At 51.9% G+C, this 17,254-nt stretch overlaps 2 protein-coding genes across 4 annotated transcripts; one reads left to right on the forward strand and one right to left on the reverse strand.

Annotated features, from left to right (window-relative positions):
* Positions 1 to 4,224: 4,224 nt before the first annotated feature.
* On the reverse strand, positions 4,225 to 7,663 carry LOC128767316 (non-histone chromosomal protein HMG-14A-like). Its single transcript, XM_053879272.1, has 6 exons — positions 7,228 to 7,663; positions 6,283 to 6,309; positions 6,093 to 6,134; positions 5,418 to 5,465; positions 5,227 to 5,346; positions 4,225 to 5,160 (listed from the first exon to the last, which is right to left on the reverse strand). The coding sequence occupies exons 1-6, from the start codon at positions 7,240 to 7,242 to the stop codon at positions 5,113 to 5,115; spliced, it is 300 nt and encodes a 99-aa protein (XP_053735247.1). The 5' UTR covers positions 7,243 to 7,663; the 3' UTR covers positions 4,225 to 5,112.
* A 286-nt stretch (positions 7,664 to 7,949) lies between these two features.
* sh3bgrl (SH3 domain binding glutamate-rich protein like) lies at positions 7,950 to 16,991 on the forward strand. 3 transcript variants are annotated; one of them, XM_053879900.1, is made up of 4 exons: positions 7,950 to 8,116; positions 14,168 to 14,339; positions 16,135 to 16,215; positions 16,417 to 16,991. In XM_053879900.1, the coding sequence occupies exons 1-4, from the start codon at positions 8,114 to 8,116 to the stop codon at positions 16,650 to 16,652; spliced, it is 492 nt and encodes a 163-aa protein (XP_053735875.1). In that variant the 5' UTR covers positions 7,950 to 8,113; the 3' UTR covers positions 16,653 to 16,991. The 3 variants fall into 3 exon arrangements, with proteins under 3 accessions (XP_053735875.1, XP_053735873.1, XP_053735876.1); XM_053879898.1 differs by having other exon boundaries at positions 7,953 to 8,158; XM_053879901.1 differs by having other exon boundaries at positions 7,971 to 8,158; positions 14,168 to 14,353.
* Positions 16,992 to 17,254: the final 263 nt, after the last annotated feature.

The raw sequence follows: 17,254 nt of genomic DNA on the forward strand, positions 1-17,254 counted from the left end.
GACTCCAAACACCGTGTGGCCACAGGTTTCCACCAGTGATGGGCCGATGAGGCTTCATGAAACAGTGTTGCGTTGCCCACTCCATGGCACTGACTGCTCTGACACCTCTGGATGTGAAGAACCACTGAAACGAAACCCCTCATCATCTGTAAAGCAAGAGCGCCAGGAAGGGAGAAGCCTCATCACTCGTTTCCACACTGGAGCCTCTGTGTCAGTGCTAAACGTCACCGCCCTCCAGAAGTGAGCAGTAACAGCGTGTGCTCAGCTCTGCTCGGCATCATCGTAAAAGGAGTTGCTTCTACGCACATGTCCACTCTATCTACCTGGGGACCGGCTCATGTGACATCACCAGCCGGGTCAGAGGTCCGTCCGTGTTTGTTTGTTTGCGCTAATGTTTGGTGTCTGTCGACTGTTTGCACTCGAGCGTGTTGTAGCATGAGGCGGGGGGAGGAGGGGTGTTTCTTGTGTGTGTTGACTGACGACGCCGACTGACGTCACAGACGCCCACTCATTTCCATCTCGTCTGCGAGCGCCTAGTCCCAGCTCATCCTCGCCTCCCCCTCCTCCTCCTCCTCACCCGTCCCTCCCCCACAGAGGCGGCAGACAAACACGGCAGATGAAGACAGCGGTGCCACTCAGCATCTGCTGAGGTCCGGTCTCTGCTAAAACGTCTGTGAGGTGGTTTCCACCGTAGCTGCTCATCCCCGCAGCGGTGTCCCTGGTGACGACAGGACATCATTTCAGTCACTTCCTCCTCAAAGGTCAGCCACATCTTTTACGCAGAGGACCCCCCCTCCCCCCTCCGCATGTGAGGCCTCGGCTGGAAGACGGTGGCCAGTGTCGGTGAATGGAGGCGAGAGGGGAGCAGAAGCAGCTGCAAACGCGTGGGATGGCTGCATCAGATGTTCATGCGTGACTGAAACAGCGGCTATTTCAGTCCATACATCATGACTCCAGACGTTATGCAAGACTGGAGTCAATGGCCCGGTGGACATTAGGTGCCACAGAAGACAGACTTCAGACAGAGCTGGTGCAAAGAGGCGGACGATTTTAAAGATGCCGGACCCATTAGCTCTGTAATGTCTTTAATGAGGGGGGTGTGTGTGCGCGAGTGTTGGACCATCTAATCCATGAACATGTCAGGAGGCTGATCACAGGAGACAGGATGAAGAGAGGGATCGATGTGGAACTCGCGCCTGAGGAGTGTCGCTCTGATCAAAGTGTTTGGCACCGAAGACGGAGCAGAGGCTGCGCCGCAAAACAAACTCTTGCTCCCATCGATCCTGTCTTTTCATTTCCCGCGTCGGAAAAGTAACGTTCCCCGTCACATGGCCGGCGGTGAACTGGTGAAAGGCTTAGAACAGGTCAAAGCCAACACCACTGCTGAGAACCATGGTCTAAGAGCAGCTGCTCAATGCAAGTGTTCGGGTTACACTTGAAGGCTTTGAAAATGGAGCCAAGAATTTTATGCAAAACTAGATGCAAAATGTCTGTCCGCTTTGAGGGACGAATGACTACAAACACACCACCAACTCCAGACCACGGGTCACTCACCCGACCAAACAAATGATGAACTGGCAAAATAGAGGCTAAATACATAAGCTGACACGTGTGAACATGAAGGGACACATTAAGAGGCAAGCAGCCCACGGGCCCTTCGTTTATGTGAACCCAGCTGCAGTGCGCTCGGTCAGACGCGTGAGGCGCTGCGTCAACACACCCCGCCAGCAGCAGCAGTGGCTTCGCTATTCACTCTAGAGCAACGTGGAAGTTGACTTGGTTCCCTGTGTATTTTGTTTGGTGAAGTCGGTATTTCCAGTTTGGAATTGTTTGGCGAAGGTCACGTGACCAGCGATAACTGACTCGAATGGGCAGATCTCTGGAAGCAAAGGGGCGGATCCCCCTCCCTTTTCTGAGTGATGCCGCACACGAACGAGCTGGACCTTCCAAACATCCCACCTGGTGGAGGTAGTGCTATAAAGAACAAACGCACGGTCCTGGAGCTTGGAACTGAGCTGCCACGAAACACAGTTCTGCCTCTTATCATGCTTCCTCCTTGTACAGGCTCATGTCAGAAGGTGGTGTGCTTCACAGCCACATCAAACTTCACCAGGCGGTGAAAAGGCACAGGTCAGTTTGGAGCCCATCACGGTCACACATGGACCGAAAACCATGTCAGGAGCGCGTGACCTCAGTTCAACAAGGAAAGGAGTGAATAACGGTAATAACGGTAAAAAAAATATTGGAACTAAAATAGAAAATATTTCAGCGCATTTCATGATTTATTTGAAGGTACTGAAGACAGTTGGAAGTTGAATTCGACATTCGTGTGGGAACAAATGCGGAACAGCGAGAGTGTTTTCTTCAATGATTTGCTTATTCATTTCTCAATAATGGAACTCCTTTCCATAAATTGGGATCTTCAGTAGTCGGCAGGGTTTAAATGCAGTCTAATGCCTGGAACTGTTTTCCATATCTCCTTCTAAAATGTGTCGAATAGATGAGAACGGCATCAACTGAGTAGCTGATCAACATGTGAGGTGATGTCGCCATCTAGTGGCGGCTCTTTGCAGCGCCGTCCAGGACGGTCCTCAAATCTCGACAAAATGGAGCCCGCTGCTCGGCCATGACAATGCAGGCCGCGATCGCAGCCACCAGAGCAGATGAGGAGTCACCATCATCCACGCGACTGCAGTCATTAATGTCACGCTCGGCGTCAAATCCTCCCACTCCCACAAGTGGTTGAACAGCACGCCGCCGACACATGCGGCCCATGAGCCCAAACAGAAGCCGCCGCCGCCAGCACGGACCTTCAGAGTTCCTCTCCGCTCACGCGTGTTTTCATTTGGCCCCAAACACCGTCGGACTCCAGAGTTTAGTCTGAGGGTGCAAGCAAATGTGGGTCATGGAGTTTACGCCTGACTTCATGCAGGCGAGGGAAGAGAAACGTGGCCTGGAGGAGGAGCCCACGTTGGTCCAGTGATGGAGACAAAGGCGTATAGAAAGAGTCTTTTATGAGGACCAGGACTATCCATCCTCCAGTGACAACCTATCTGCTGGCATGCTGATGTGCACGTTCGCTGGGTGAGGAAACCTTGCTTTTATTTATCATTTCCAGACAAGGCTTGGAGATGTTCCGCTGGACAACTGACCTTCTTGGATCCAGCGCTCAAGGAGAAGGCTCACTCTCTCCCCAGAATACAGTTGCCACTCAGGCGCCCGGACGGTCTCCAGGCTGAAGCGAACAGGAGTCAACTCACAGCCAAGTCCACATCCAACTAGCACTGAAGCTTGGGCTTGGAAGCCATGACCTTCCATTTCATCGTCCTCGGTGCCACACAGAGAGCCTGTGTTTCTTCGGAATCAACTCTGGTCATGGTCTAATCCCTGAGCTATCTGGATGACAGTCACCACTCTCAGGACTCGGGCCTCTGTCCATCCCTTCAGAGGAGATGAAGACTTGAGCTTTTTACATACAACTCGCTGTGTAGCTGCCAACAGGACTGAGTTGTTTTTCTCACTAAAACACTTTTTTTACAGGACAAATCTTCAATTCTGGACTCATTCACACGGTTTCTGAATCAGTGGAGAGACGCCGCTGTTAAAGAGCCTTGATCACGACCAACGCCGGTGCGATTCTGAGGGCAGCTTCTCGCCCAACATCACAAGGCTTTCATGCAGCCCTGAAAACAAGGTCCATTTTCATCCCAGACTCGCATCACAGTTATTCTCAGGTGGAGTTCTCCTCTCACAGAGGGAGGCCTGGGGGTCGCTGGCTAACCCTGTTGATTCATGGGCCGTGAGGCAGCTCTCCTGTTGTCCAGCACATCATCACAAACCGGGAAAGTCGGTTCGACAGCTCGCTCACATAGAGGCAGATCTGTCCACGGACATAGACGACGAGGTTACTGGACGCGATGGAGGAGGCGGACTTTCTGCCCCAAGGAAACTATGCCACATCCTGAAGCAACTCAGAAGCTTCAAGAAGTCTGCTGAACCCTGCTCCAGACTCTGGGCCTCGGGTCTGTGGCTGGTTTTTGGATCCTAAGGTTTTGTGTGTGGGGTTTTTCAGCCATGTCTTCCACAAAAAGCAAACACATCTTCTGTCGTTTCTATTCACTTTACAGCACCATAAACAGGGAGTGTTTTATGGTTTCTCTTTCGCTGGCGTGGACTTTATCCCAACACTTTCATTCTTCAGATCACACACTCATCGGGTCCCGTGACCGCAAGGAAGAAGCCGTGAGGCAGATTCGAGGAAAATTCCCAGGACTTTGTTTTATTACGAGAATTTCAGAACATAAGCGAGGGACCGGACACCTGCGTCGTGAGAAAGTTCCAAATTCACTAGTTCCAAAAAAAAAACTGTTGCGTTCAGAAAAGCTGAGACGACAGCGTGGATGGAGCTGGAGCTGACTTGGTTTTTCTTCCATCTCTCTTTTGAAATCGTCAAAAGCAGGGTCGTCAAGGAGACAGGTCGGAGGCATCACTGTTCCCGGAATGTTTCACATGTTCGTCTTCCTCTTTCTTATGGACAACACGCTTCTTTTTTTTCTTCTTTTTTTCCAAACACTATTTCAATGAGGAAAAAATCAAACACGAGCGTGGGACAGAAGCGAAGGGAACTCACTGCACATTAAAAAGGTCTCAAAGAAATCACCCACATGAACCGTTAATAAAACATGGGAGGGGTGTGGGGGGGCAGTTGGTGGAAGAGGGGAGCTCAGGGCAGCAAAAACACAAGAATACACAACTCACAAGGAAGCCAATCCGACGGGGGACGCACTTTCTACACCAAACAAGCTTTCGACAATCATGAAATGCCATTTAAAAAAGATTTTAGTGTGTTCATCTTGCTTGCAGACACTTGATATGACCACTGCAAATCTGCAAGGCGCTCCATACTCAGCTTAAATTTGTGCTAAAAATCTGTACGGATACTTATAAAATCATCGATAAAAATATTCCTCTGTTAACAATACGCCTTGGAGGGAAACCGTGTGAGACTCGGTGGGGTGGGGTGGGGTGGGGTGGGGTGGGGTGGAGGGGCTGGCTGGCTGACTGGGGCTTTCAGGACGACGGGCTGTGGAGGAGAGCGCTGGGCCAGTGCTGCTACTCTGACTTGGCCTCCTCCTTGGCATCTTCAGGAGCCGCCTCCACCTGCGGGACGGAGCACGTCAGTGGCCGCTCCCCGGCCCTCCCCTCCCTCCTGCCCGTCACACGCACCTGGTTGGTCTTGGCGTCGCCGTTCTCAGAGTGGTTTTCCTCGTTGGCTTCTGCCTCTGCGTTCTCCTTGGCCTTCTTAGTCTTCTTGTCCTCCTTCTTGTCGTTCACGGCCTTTTCTTTCTGCAGGAGCAACGCGGGTGAGTCCCTCGCTGCGCTGTGGTTTTACAGGGACGCGGAGCCCCGTTTCCTACCTTAGCTGCCTTCTTGACCTTTGGCTCTGCCTTGGGTGGGGCTGGTCTCTGTATTGGCGGCGAGGAGAGGAGAATTAGACGCTAAAAACAAACTTTTCCCTGAGAAAGTTCCCGTCAACGCATCTATTAAGTGTAGCGTTCTCCACCGTAGGAGCTTTGACTTCTCTGCTGAGCCAAATAGTTGAGAATTATTTCGAAGATTTTAAGGCCAACAACCACTTCATAAATGGACAGCAGAGCAGAACATTGACATACAATAAACTGCTGCTCCGGTATGAACTTTAAACAATAATATTACAAGAGAACCATTTGACTAAACACCACTGCAGTCTTTCATAGACAAATACACTTCTTTTTAAGCTGATTTATATGAACATTTGTTAGAAACACATGTAATTACAGAAGTTAAAACTGCATTTCATTCGTATTTTAAAAATATTCTTGATTGAAACCATCAGCTTCTGCTTTTAATTACGGTAAAATATTGCTTACTTTTAATTTCACTGTAACAATTGTCTCTTCATATTAGATTTGCGAAGTGTGTCGCGTCTGTAAGCGCACGCTTGTGTCTGTGTTTGCTTTCTGCTCAGAGATGAACGCGCGCTGATGTTCAAGCGTAACAGCGTCAGCATGCTCAGTAAAGAGGGAAAGTTGTGGCCGTGTCTGCAGACTTACCGCCAGCCTGACAGCCAGTAGCCGAGCAGATCTCCTCTGGGGCTGCAACAGAGCACAGAACATTAGCGTCCGGCGGCGGCACCTCTCCCCACTGGTCGTCATGCAACGACCAGCGGAGTCGCGTGCAGAAGTGTTGAAATGCAATGATAGGGACTTGGATGTGGGGCGACGGCGCTCGCCAGACTCTTACCTCCTCCTTCTCCCCGGCTTCTGTTCCCTGTTGACAAGACGGACAGGAGATTGGCGTGAAAGAAATTCAGAAGAGGAGCAACATTGAGGGATGAACGGCCGCGGTTCGGAGCAGGAGACTCTCGTCGGGCTCTTTTTCACTTGAAACACCTCACTGTCATCGCAGTTGAAAAACTTTTTGGACTCGGGCAAAACGGTGCCGTCTGTCCAGCTGCAGGTGGTTTTCTCAGGTGCAGGGGCCTGAGATGCGGGAGGATAGGGGAGCGGCCGGCAGGTGCACCCAGGGCCCGGCCCGGTGGGCCCCAGGAGGCAGGTCTGCAGGGGCCAGGCCCCGTCTGTGGCCCGCACTCCCCCGTCTCCCCCTGTCTCATCCAGGGCCTGCAGCTCAGATTTGAACGCTGGCGCGGGAGAGGGGGAGGGACCTACTGCGGCTCACACGCGCCTCCCCACGGCACAGCTGCGCAACTGCGCCCATTTGGGACGGCGAACAAAGAGAGAAAATAATCAAATGTATGAAAACGTCGCGGCGAGTGTTGGCTTTTGTGGCCGGGATGCAACGCAATGAGCCTGCGCTATTTTCTGGCGGTACTTGAGGTCGGTTTGGTGCGCACACGGCGCCAAGCGAGGCGTCCGTTCTCGGTGGCTCGGCGACGAAGGTGGACAAGAGCTGCAAAGCATGGCTGCTGCTGGCGCTTCCACTGCACGGAGAGCGAGACTTGTGCCTCTCCAGCACCGCGCCGCTGACGCCGCTCGCGTCAGCGCAGGAGAATGTTCGCTTTGCTATAGGAAAAAAATCCACCAGCGATATGGGAGCGGGGCAGAAACTCCCAGCGCTCCGTGTCCTCCGCGCACGGACGGCGCTATAATTGAGTAACGTGCAGGATGGACGTGTCCGCCGGCGCTCGCCACGGCTGCCGCTGACCTCGCTGGCCGGGTGGATACGTACCTTCCTCTTGGGCATGGCGATCTCTCGGAGGCTCTCTGACAGGACAACTACAGAGTGCTATTCTCCCTCAGTGCATGTGAAGACGAGCGTCCCCGTTATGCTCGGCAGTGTAGTAAACACACTGGAACAGCCAGGCGACTGGTTGAATGGGGGGAGGGGTGCGGCCCACCGCCTGACTGACGGCCGCTGCAGCCAATCACAGCGCGCCGCCATGTGCCGCGGAACGCCGTGGAGTTCGGAGCCGGTGATGTTCAGCGGGTCCGCGGCCGGGAGACGGGAGGACACGCGCGAGGAAGGAGGCGCGCGAGCCTTGGTTTTGGACGGTGGAAGCGCGGTGCTCGGGTGGGCGCGCGCCACTCCTCCATCTGGTCTGCCTCCTTCCTTCAGGGGGGATTCGGGACCTGGTGTCCAACATGGCGCCCAGTCCCTTCCTCACCGCTTCTGTGTGGCGGCCCTGCTGACACTCGCCTGAGAGAACAGCAGCGTGCTGCCGCCGCTGCTGTTCTCTCAGGCGCCTGCACGGGGCAACAACGTCCCGCCGAGGAGTGGCGGCGCGCGCTGAAGCAACGGTGCGCTTCCCCGCTCGCTCCTCAGGCGCAGGAGTAATAGCAGTGAAATGAACAATACATGCAAAGCGAGTGGTCATTTGGGGGGAATTTCTGCGAGAGGCGAAAGAGAGAAAGGGGGTGGGAGGGATGGAGGGAGGGAGGGGGCGGGGGAGGAATGCCAGCTCCGTCCAGTCTGGACGAGGAGCGCTTGCGCAGACAGTCTGCGCCGGATCCCTCCGACAGAGAGCTCCTCCGCCCGGGCAGCTCCCCGACGCCGACACCGCCTGCCGCCCGCTCGGAACCGCCGCTCGCCGGAAGCACCGCGCCCGCCGTCGACCATGGTGATCAAAGTCTACATAGCATCGTCCTCCGGCTCCACCTCGGTACGTGCACCGTTGTGTAACGAGAGAAGAGAGCCGCATAGCGTCAACTTTTAGGCAACTGAAGCCCATCAGCGCAACAGGGAAGTGTGTCGCGGATGAGTAGGACGCGAGGCGGGGGGCCGCTCTCGCGCGAGCATCTCTGCCTCCCGTGAGTTGTGCTCCGTACGCTCCAAATACGAGTCTGAGCAGCTCATACGACACGTCTCTGTGTGGTCACATGACGCCAGGGCGGCTCACCGAGGAGTAGACTGATCCGATAGTTGAGCACAAGGAAGTCCGAAGTAGCACAGGAAACTGAGGCAGGTGATGAGTGGGGCCAGGGCCAGGGCCAGGGCCAGGACCAGGACCAGGGCCAGGGCCAGGGCCAGGACCAGGGCCTTGCTGTTTCTGGGTTGCAGAGAGGTGCTCGATGAAAGCGAGACACATGGATCAGGTCATGTTCTGTGGTCAGTGTAATGACAAGTGAGCTGTCGACTGCCATGCGTGTTGACTGGGATCCTGGTTCACGAGTGCAGGCCTTTAGCTCCTGAGGACACCCTAAAATCCCTGTCGCTCGTGCCCGTATAGTGCTGCCTAACTGTAGCGCTGTCACACGGGCTTCCATGAAAAGGGTGCGTCTCCAGGTAATTGCCTTACTTGAGGCTTTGCCATTGTGGGCACCATATTTGTTTTCAAAGGGAATCTCACGAGGACCTCGTCTGATTGGTCGACGCAGCATGGGAGAGCGCTGCTATTGGTGCTGTTAAAACTGTGAAATTAAAACTTGGGATTCGACCCTGAAATAAGCTGCATATCGCAGACAAAACGTTAGCAACCATGTTGCCGTCGCCACCCCTGGTCTGACAGGAAGTCAATGAGCAGGAAGTCCCTTGTGCGGTGGCGCACTGCGTTCACATGCTTGCTGAGCGCATGCCGTCTCCACAGAAAGGACTTTAGAGCCAAATAAATTAGCATCAGGTAGCAGGGCTGCTATCTGTTTCCAAACAGACGCAGGGCGTGTCAGTGGGACGCTGGTGACCCAAATTGCCAGGTCAGCGATTGTGGAAGGTTAATAAGGCGGCAATAAGAACAGTTATCTTGTTATGACACAGTGGAATTCACCAGAATAATATCTCCATATATGTAAAAAGACTCAGGCTGTGGGTGTTATTGGATTCACTGTGATGCGGGGACTGGATTCTATGGACCGGAGTCGTGCTCAGAGGTTCCAGGAATTTCAGGGTGTCTAGCAAAACTACTGGCTGCTAATGGTGCGAGACTGTGGTGCGTTCAAGAGGCCGTCCCGGGGCAGTGATTTTTGCGGAGAAAGGTGGCAGCATTAGTAGCTGGGTGTGAGTCATGGGCTCGTGGATTTGACTGAGCGAGATGCAGAGTCATATGTTGAGAAGCATGTGCACGGACCGTCCAGAGACACCACGAGGAATGACCATGACGTCGTGCCCATGAGGACAGCTGTAGCTTCTCAGTTGGACCACATATATGATGAAGGCATGAGAGAGCCCGTGTGACCTGCAGCCGCACCAAAGTGTCGGAAAGCTCCAGCAAAGAGGAGTGAAAGTCCCCTAAATAAAACAGCGTGACGCGAGCGCCTGAGAGACCACAGTAGCAGTGATGCACTCCCACTCAGTGGCTTGTTAACAGGGCTCTCACACAGGCAGAGTAGAGACGGATGACAAACATGGCTCTTACTGTAAATGACGTCATTAGCATGAGCACACCGTGAGACTGTCCCAGCCTGGAGTCAGTGGTCTTCAGCGTTTTCTCACACAAACCCAGGACTTCTCCACGCTCGCACACGAGCGAGCTTCTGCTGTGGGCGCTTCTCCTTTTCACTTCCTGCTGTTGAAAGGTTGCAGAAGTGAGCTGCTGCCAGGTTCGGTCGTGACGCGGCGTCTGCGCTAGCGTTGTATCCTCGCGAATCCAAACTCACACACAGGACTTAGCAGTGCAAAACCCTCTAAAGGGCTTGATGTTTAGGTTCCCCTCCAGCCCAGTGTGGTTTGTTTCTCAGACGGACTTGTCTTTCAGTTTTGGCTTCTTGTGGGGGAACGACAGTGAGAGCAGTGACTCCTGCAATATAGATGCTGCAGATAAACAACGGCACCTTTTAGCTTTGTCTTGTGCAGGACAGTGGTGGAATTGGTGTTGAAGAGTACCATTAAGGGCTGTGCTGTGTTGGTAAAAGCTGACTGCTACAGTTAGAACCTGGTGAGGGAGCACCAACTCATCCCTGGGTTAGCTAAGCTAAGGTAGCATCCCAGCTTCTTTGGTGGCGACAGACACCAATCCCGGGTAAACTCTGACTCCCTCCCTCAAACTGTTCACCTGCCCTTCAATCTTCCATCAAATTACCGTCCACCTGCATGTGTTTTTCCCCTTTGTGGAAGTTCCCAATGGAAGTTTTGACTTACACACATTTGGCCCCTGTACTACATAACCATGACAGTTACAAGACGTGGCCACTTCTGGGTATCGTGCTGGAGCTCTTCTCCCTTGTTTCACTGAGAAATGGCTGAGTCGCTGTAACTCGTGGTCGGTACAGAGAAATGTGAAGCTACTTTTGGGCCCCTTCAGGACACTTGTGTAGGGCTCCAACTAAGTGAACATGTCGGCAAATGCCACGTACACGTTGACAAAGTTGTGTTATTGAACTTTCGTACACAAGTAACGATTAGAAAACGGAACAAAATTATTATATTGCATCAAATAGTCCACTATCTTTACGACGAGTCGGCAAGTGACGTGCACAGGTTGACAAACAGGTGACTCGTCTGATTGTAGTGTCGTGCATGGTAAACACAAACTGTGGTTGGACTAGTCTGTTGTCCCGAGGCAGCAGTCAGTGAGTAGTCGACTTCAGTCCCGACACTTGTGAAGGTTTAATGTAGCTCAGATGGTGGCGTCCCCTGTGGCTGAGAGGTCGATGGTTCGAGCTCCAGATATGTTTGTTCTGCTGCACTCTTCTGTCACTGACCTCTGATGTGTCGGTCTAGCCAAGACCTCGGCGAGCAACAGTCAACTGCAGGTGTTGGATCTTGAAAACTGTAGTCGAGTATAGCACTGCAAGTGTGTGACAAAGTAATGATGTCAGTCTAGTGTGCGTCATCTGGGGTCAACAAGGAGCCTGATTGGCCAAGGAGCTCGGCTAGTTTCTGTCGGAGGGTGTGAAGCCCAACAAGGTGGCATCAAGTTTCTGTGTTAATAAGAAACAGATTTGGGGAAAAAAGACCTGATGAGAGTAACTGTGGTTCTCAAGACCATATTCGCCGGTTCATCCTTGCACTCTTGGTGATTTCCTGCTGCCACGAATGAAGAGTGTACTACAAAACACTTGGATTTCTGCGTGAGGTACTTTGTGTTGGGCCATTTCCTTGACTTTCGGGCAGCGGTTCGAGGCCAGTTTTAATGTGGACGGCTCAGGATTTGGGTGGAGGCTGGTGTTGTTTCACACAGAGGCCTGTGCTTTCTGCTCGAATGACCCCTGATCTAATCCAGTCACACTCGGTTGTGGCTGCCTTTTTATCGCAGCCGTCGTTGACCCCAAGCATCACTTGACGTCTGAATGATTGTTTTAAAGCCGTTGTCATTGAACCGGCCTCCGGTGTATTGATCCGAGCCTCACTGGCTTGTTGTTCGATCAATGGCCGCCATTGCTGGACTGCGCTCAGGCCCAAGCTTGAACCTTTCTGGACGATTGATCCAGGCTGTCGTTGCCTTCAGAAATCTCCGGATGAACGTGATCAAAGGCTCGACCTCAGTCCTTTAATCATCCGTCGACTATTTACATCTGGCCGACACTTTAGTGAATGATTCTTGCTCGCAACAAAAAAAAATCAGTTGAGGAAATTTCAGGAAAAACGTATTTTGTCTGTTGTGCAGCTCTACACAGAGTCTCGGGCAGACGGCTGGTTTCCCAGTGGCACTCTCACCCATCAGGTGTGTTTAGAAGCAGAACTATATTGGCATTAATCTGCAATACAAAACAGAAAAAAGGCCTGTGAAGAGAGCACAGCACAGTCCACTGCTGTGAGCTCAAACACCTCCTGACTCCCTGGTGAACTCTTTCTCCATCTTTCTTCCTCTGTCCGGCAACAATAAAAAACAGGCTGGTTCACAATAGTCCAGCTGGAAACTGTACCGCTTGAGAAGAAGAGACCAGGTTGTTGTTGTAGGGAGGTAAATCCAACTGCGGGGGAGTCCGATCTTGGACTGATGACGAGACGGTGCACTGGCTTGTTTTTGCCAGGATCTGCGGCCGGTGGTTCTGCTGCTTCGCCCTCCATTACATCATTTGAATGCAGTAATCTAGGAGCGCTTGTTCCCTTATTTTCATAATCCATCTGTTGTGCCGTGGAACTGGGATAAGCTCTCCCACGACTGGACTGGTGGTGTTCTAAAAATCCAGTGCCCTTAATCTCCGATCTGTCGTAGACTACGCCCCGGCAGTTGTCTTCCTCTGAAAGAGCGGAGGTGAATAATCATTCGATGATGTTGCTCATATAGACGACTGTAGCCAGGAGCTTTGAAAACAGCAGCTGGCGATGTGACATTCCAAAAGTGGCATTCAGTTTTTAATACTTCTCAGCACCAGTTCCGAGTCAGATGAAGTGCATCCTGGGGACTTTCTACACAGCAACCTTCTCAACCATCAAGGGACAGTCCTGCCTTTATGGCTCCTTTGATCAACCATTGTTTTTCCAGGTCACTTCCTAAGGTCTTTTGTCTTCTGGCTCAGCTCTTTCTTCCCCACAACAGAGCGTGGTTGCGTCACTGTCCGTCCCTCCCACGTTTCCAAACAAGACCCTGAAAACATGTGCCTCTACCTGGGGCAGCAAGAAGGGTCCAGCTGTGGCCTGGCCGTTTCCGTTCCGACACAAGATTGTCCACTGGGGGGCGCTTAACTGGCCAATCACGAATAATCACTTCCCCTTCTGGTCCCGTATTTACTGGGGAAAAAAGTGGTCTTTAGGTCAGAGATTATGTCAGTAAATAGGCATAATCTATCTAATAATCTAGCATAATCTCTGTTTTTTGCCCTACACCTGGACATAATCTGGATGTGGAAACTGGGACGGGGGTTTGACATTTGTGGTGCTGTGATCCAGCATCATGAGTTGGATGATACTTGTGGGCGCATCCCGCTCCCGAACTTGACTTGAGGTGACCTTACTCCCGGCGCCACGCGCGACCTGTTCTAGTGAGAGTGTGGGGTCTCTTCTCTCGGTGTCTCTTCCGAACTGATTCTTGCTTGACCTCATCTTGTTGTGTTCCAAATACACGCGCATCGTCACCAGCACTCGGTCCCCACTAAAGTCACGCGCCCCTTTCCATGCTGAAATATTGCATACAGACAGAAGAAGCAGTTTTGATGACAGTTTTGAACCAAACTTTATCATTAAATTCCATGGATGAAGACTCGGGACTGAAATCTGTTCCATGAATGAAAGTGTGACCTGCCGCTGTGTTGAACTGCACGAGTGTCCTGAACTGCAGAGTCAGCATACGTCTGCCGAACGCCGGCATGGAAGTGCGTGTCGGTGCACGCAGCTGTGTGTGTGTGTGTGTGTGTGTGTGTGTGTGTGTGTGTCTCCGTGCTGCAGACCGTATTTGGCTCTGGTTTGACCAGTTACCTCCTCTCCAGCTCCACTGGGAGGCTTGTTTCCGTCTGTCCTTGTAGGGGCATCCTCCCCCTGACACACACACACACACACACACACACCCGCATCCCATTGGACCACAACTTCATGTACTTAATCGCTCACTGCAACATCTATGTGGGGAAAAATGCAGGCCATGACAGAGGTTTGAAGTGAGTGAGAAGCTTATGTATATATATCTCTTTCATCCAGCAAGTGTTGAGCGTCGCTTGAGTTCAGCTCTCACGGAAGCTCGCCGCGTCTGTTCTCAGCAAAACGTCTGGACGACCTCAGATTGATTTCAGCTTAACTTCCCATCACGTCTCCATGCTTAGCTGACAACTTCCTCTCTCTCATCTTCCTCAAAACGCAGATTAAGAAGCAGCAGCAGGATGTGATGGGCTTCCTGGCGGCCAATAAGATCGAGTTCGAGGAGTGTGACATCGCAGCCAATGAGGAAAACAGGAAGTGGATGAGAGAGAACGTGCCGGAGGAGTCCAGGCCGGCCACGGGGAACCCTCTGCCGCCGCAGATCTTCAACGAGAGCAAGTATTGTGGGGTGAGGCGAGGCACACGGCAGCACCAGATGTTTGGGATGGTTGAGCTCTGGGTCAGGTTCTGTCACCGAGGCCTCGCTGAGCTCATCGGCTTCACTGCAGTCGGACTTAAAGGAGAGTGCTGTTATTCTTCTTCAGTAATCAAAACTCTAATGAGAGTCAAAATAAAATCGCGAAAGTTATTACTTATCAAGCTATGCTTACAACGGTTAACTTAAGCTACTAGTGAAAATGATAAAATCTGTGTACGAAACGGCTGCAGGAGTGTAGACATGTTTTTTCAGCCCCACCAAACAGCTGTAAACACATAAACAACAAAACATAGGCCACAGTTTCAGCACGGTGTGATGAACTGACCTATGCAACTATTGGACGACTGGCAAGTAAAAATAACTCAACTCTGTTTTTCATTTATTGATAAATGAAATTTTGACGTTTGCATGTAAATCCCAGTTGGACAGCTGCTTTGCCTCATCCGTGACTCCCTTTACGTTTGAGACTGTCTGCGTCCGTTTCAAACAAAGCTGCCCAGAGTCAAAGGTTTATGACTACGACAAACTCCAAGACCAACATAGCGACTGTGGAAGAAATATTGGTCCTGTACCTGTTGTTGTAGGAGGCGCTGGTCGGGGAGGACGTGAAATATATGGCCACTGGAGGACGGAGAGTTTCCACCATTGTTATGTCTTCTTCCTGTCTCACCAGAGCTACATATTGGGGAGGAACAGCAACACTGCCCCCCATGGTTTCAGGTGGTACTGCTCTGTCTGACCTGTATCCGGAAACTTTGGGGAACCATGAAGAAATATGTATGAAATAAACAGCCGGACTTCCTTGGATTCCATGTCTCCCCACAGGAGAACCATGATTCTGGACTCCACGACAGTTGAGTGTGTGTCAGAGGCAGCGGGAGCAGTGTTCCAGCGCCTTGTGTTGTAGCCCAATGGGAGGTCAAATTTGTTTCAGCTGCGATGGATGAAGGGAGGGCGCCACGTATTTGAATGTCAAAGTGCCGGACCACATCCTAGAAAAGCCTGTTTACGTCTGATTTGAATTCTGCTCCTGATAGTGGAACTGAGGACCACACCTGAGTGAAATCCAAACTTCTGTCGTCTGAGTGGAGGTCTGTGACGTGGGCATCACCGAAACTATTTAGCCCCAAAGGTTTACTGACAGAAGGTGTTCTTGCACGTCGACGCCTTTGTTTTTGCCTCTTCAAAAATATTCAGATAGCCCATCGTCACCACTTGACCTCGCCATAATGAGAAAAGAAAGGAACTTCTTTCCGACTGTCCTTTGATCCTTGACTGGGAACTGGTCACTCCTGAGTCACACTTTTCTCTCCATGGCTGTGATGCGCTGCTGCTCCAGCACAGGGGTTTGAACCTTCTCTCAGCTCCAAGTTCCATCCTTACCATCAGCTGCTGATCTCATGAGTGTTGGTCACTAGCTTCAGAAGCAGCGCTCGGTGAATGATTGACAGCTGTGCAGGCGAGCGCCCTCTCTGCCGCTTCCTGTTAGGAGCGTGTTGATTTGGCCCTGACTCATGCGCGAGGTTACATCAGAGCAGCGGTGAAGTGGCCCGGCCCGCGCTCCTGCACATGTGAGGGAGGGGCGAGTGTTTGCTCCTGCTATCTTGCAGCCTTCCAAACAATACAGCTCCTGTCAGATTATCTGGCGAGGCCTCTCCTTGGACCGATAACAAACTGCTGGCATGGCCGCCCTCAGGCTCCGGCTCAAACGCTGGAGGCCGGCTCACCCTCTCTCTGTCTCTCCCCCTCAGAACTACGAGGCCTTCTTCGATGCCAGAGAGGACAACGCTGTGTACGCGTTTTTAGGTCTGACGGCTCCTCCGGGCTCCAAGGTGAGATGGACTCCTCCAGAAACCGCCAGTTCCACACTAAATACTTATGTAACCTGTGTGATGGGACCAGCGGAACCTCCCCTTGTGCCACCTGTCTGCCTTGAAAGGAACTGCAGGATGGTCGCCATAGAAACAAAAGGGGGTTTCCTCACGTTGTTGCTCAAATAAAACCCTACTGACCGCCACTCTTTGTCTCCGCAGGAGGCCGAGGCGCTCGCCAAGAAAGCACAGCAGTAGCTCCCACGCGACCCCTGACCCGACCCCTGACCTGGCTGGACCACGCCCAGCACCAATCACATCCGACTCACTTTATTAACGTGCATTTGTTTTTGTTGGATCCAGATGAATCATCTGCTCAGCTGTGCCTTGTCAGCTGCAGTCCAGGGAGCCGCCTCCCTCTAAACTGGGTCTGCTGTCGCCCGGACACTTCGATGTAGCTGCGACGGAAGTGGTCCACTCGAGCTCATGAACGTCTGCCGCCACCGAAGTCACCCGTCTGTGTGTTCCTGCCAAACCTGTCGCCAAAATCGCTGCACTTTTTTTGTAGTTCAACTGAACAACCCCGTTCTCTGTGTTGTTTCTTTTATATTGTACTGATGCTGTTTTAATAGCAAACCTTTTCTACTATGATGTACAGTATGTTCAAACACTCATACTGTGATTTTTATTTTTTGTTTTTTTTTTTTGCTGTAAGCAATCTGTTTTTGACTTGTTGGTAATCCCAGTCTTAAATCCCCTGAATAATCCCGACAATAAACTCAAGTTCCAACTTTAAAGTCTCGTCGCTTCTTGAAAGTGGAAACCTTTGTTGCTGTGCTGGTTGTGGTGAGCTCTGGGCACTCCGGTTTCCTCCTACAGTCCTAAAACAGGTCTGTGTGACGCGGTCCACAACTGCCCTTTGAAGGAGCGCAGGAGCATCCCTCACCCTAGCTAGCTGGGATCAACTCCAGCCCTCAAAACTTCAACTCAAAGTCGCTTTTTTCTGGTTGAAGCCAGTATCAGTTCCTCTCTGGAATGAACTACATTTCACCATGAGTTA

Source organism: Synchiropus splendidus, chromosome 11 (assembly GCF_027744825.2).
Source record: "Synchiropus splendidus isolate RoL2022-P1 chromosome 11, RoL_Sspl_1.0, whole genome shotgun sequence".
NCBI classification, from domain to species: Eukaryota; Metazoa; Chordata; class Actinopteri; order Syngnathiformes; family Callionymidae; genus Synchiropus; species Synchiropus splendidus.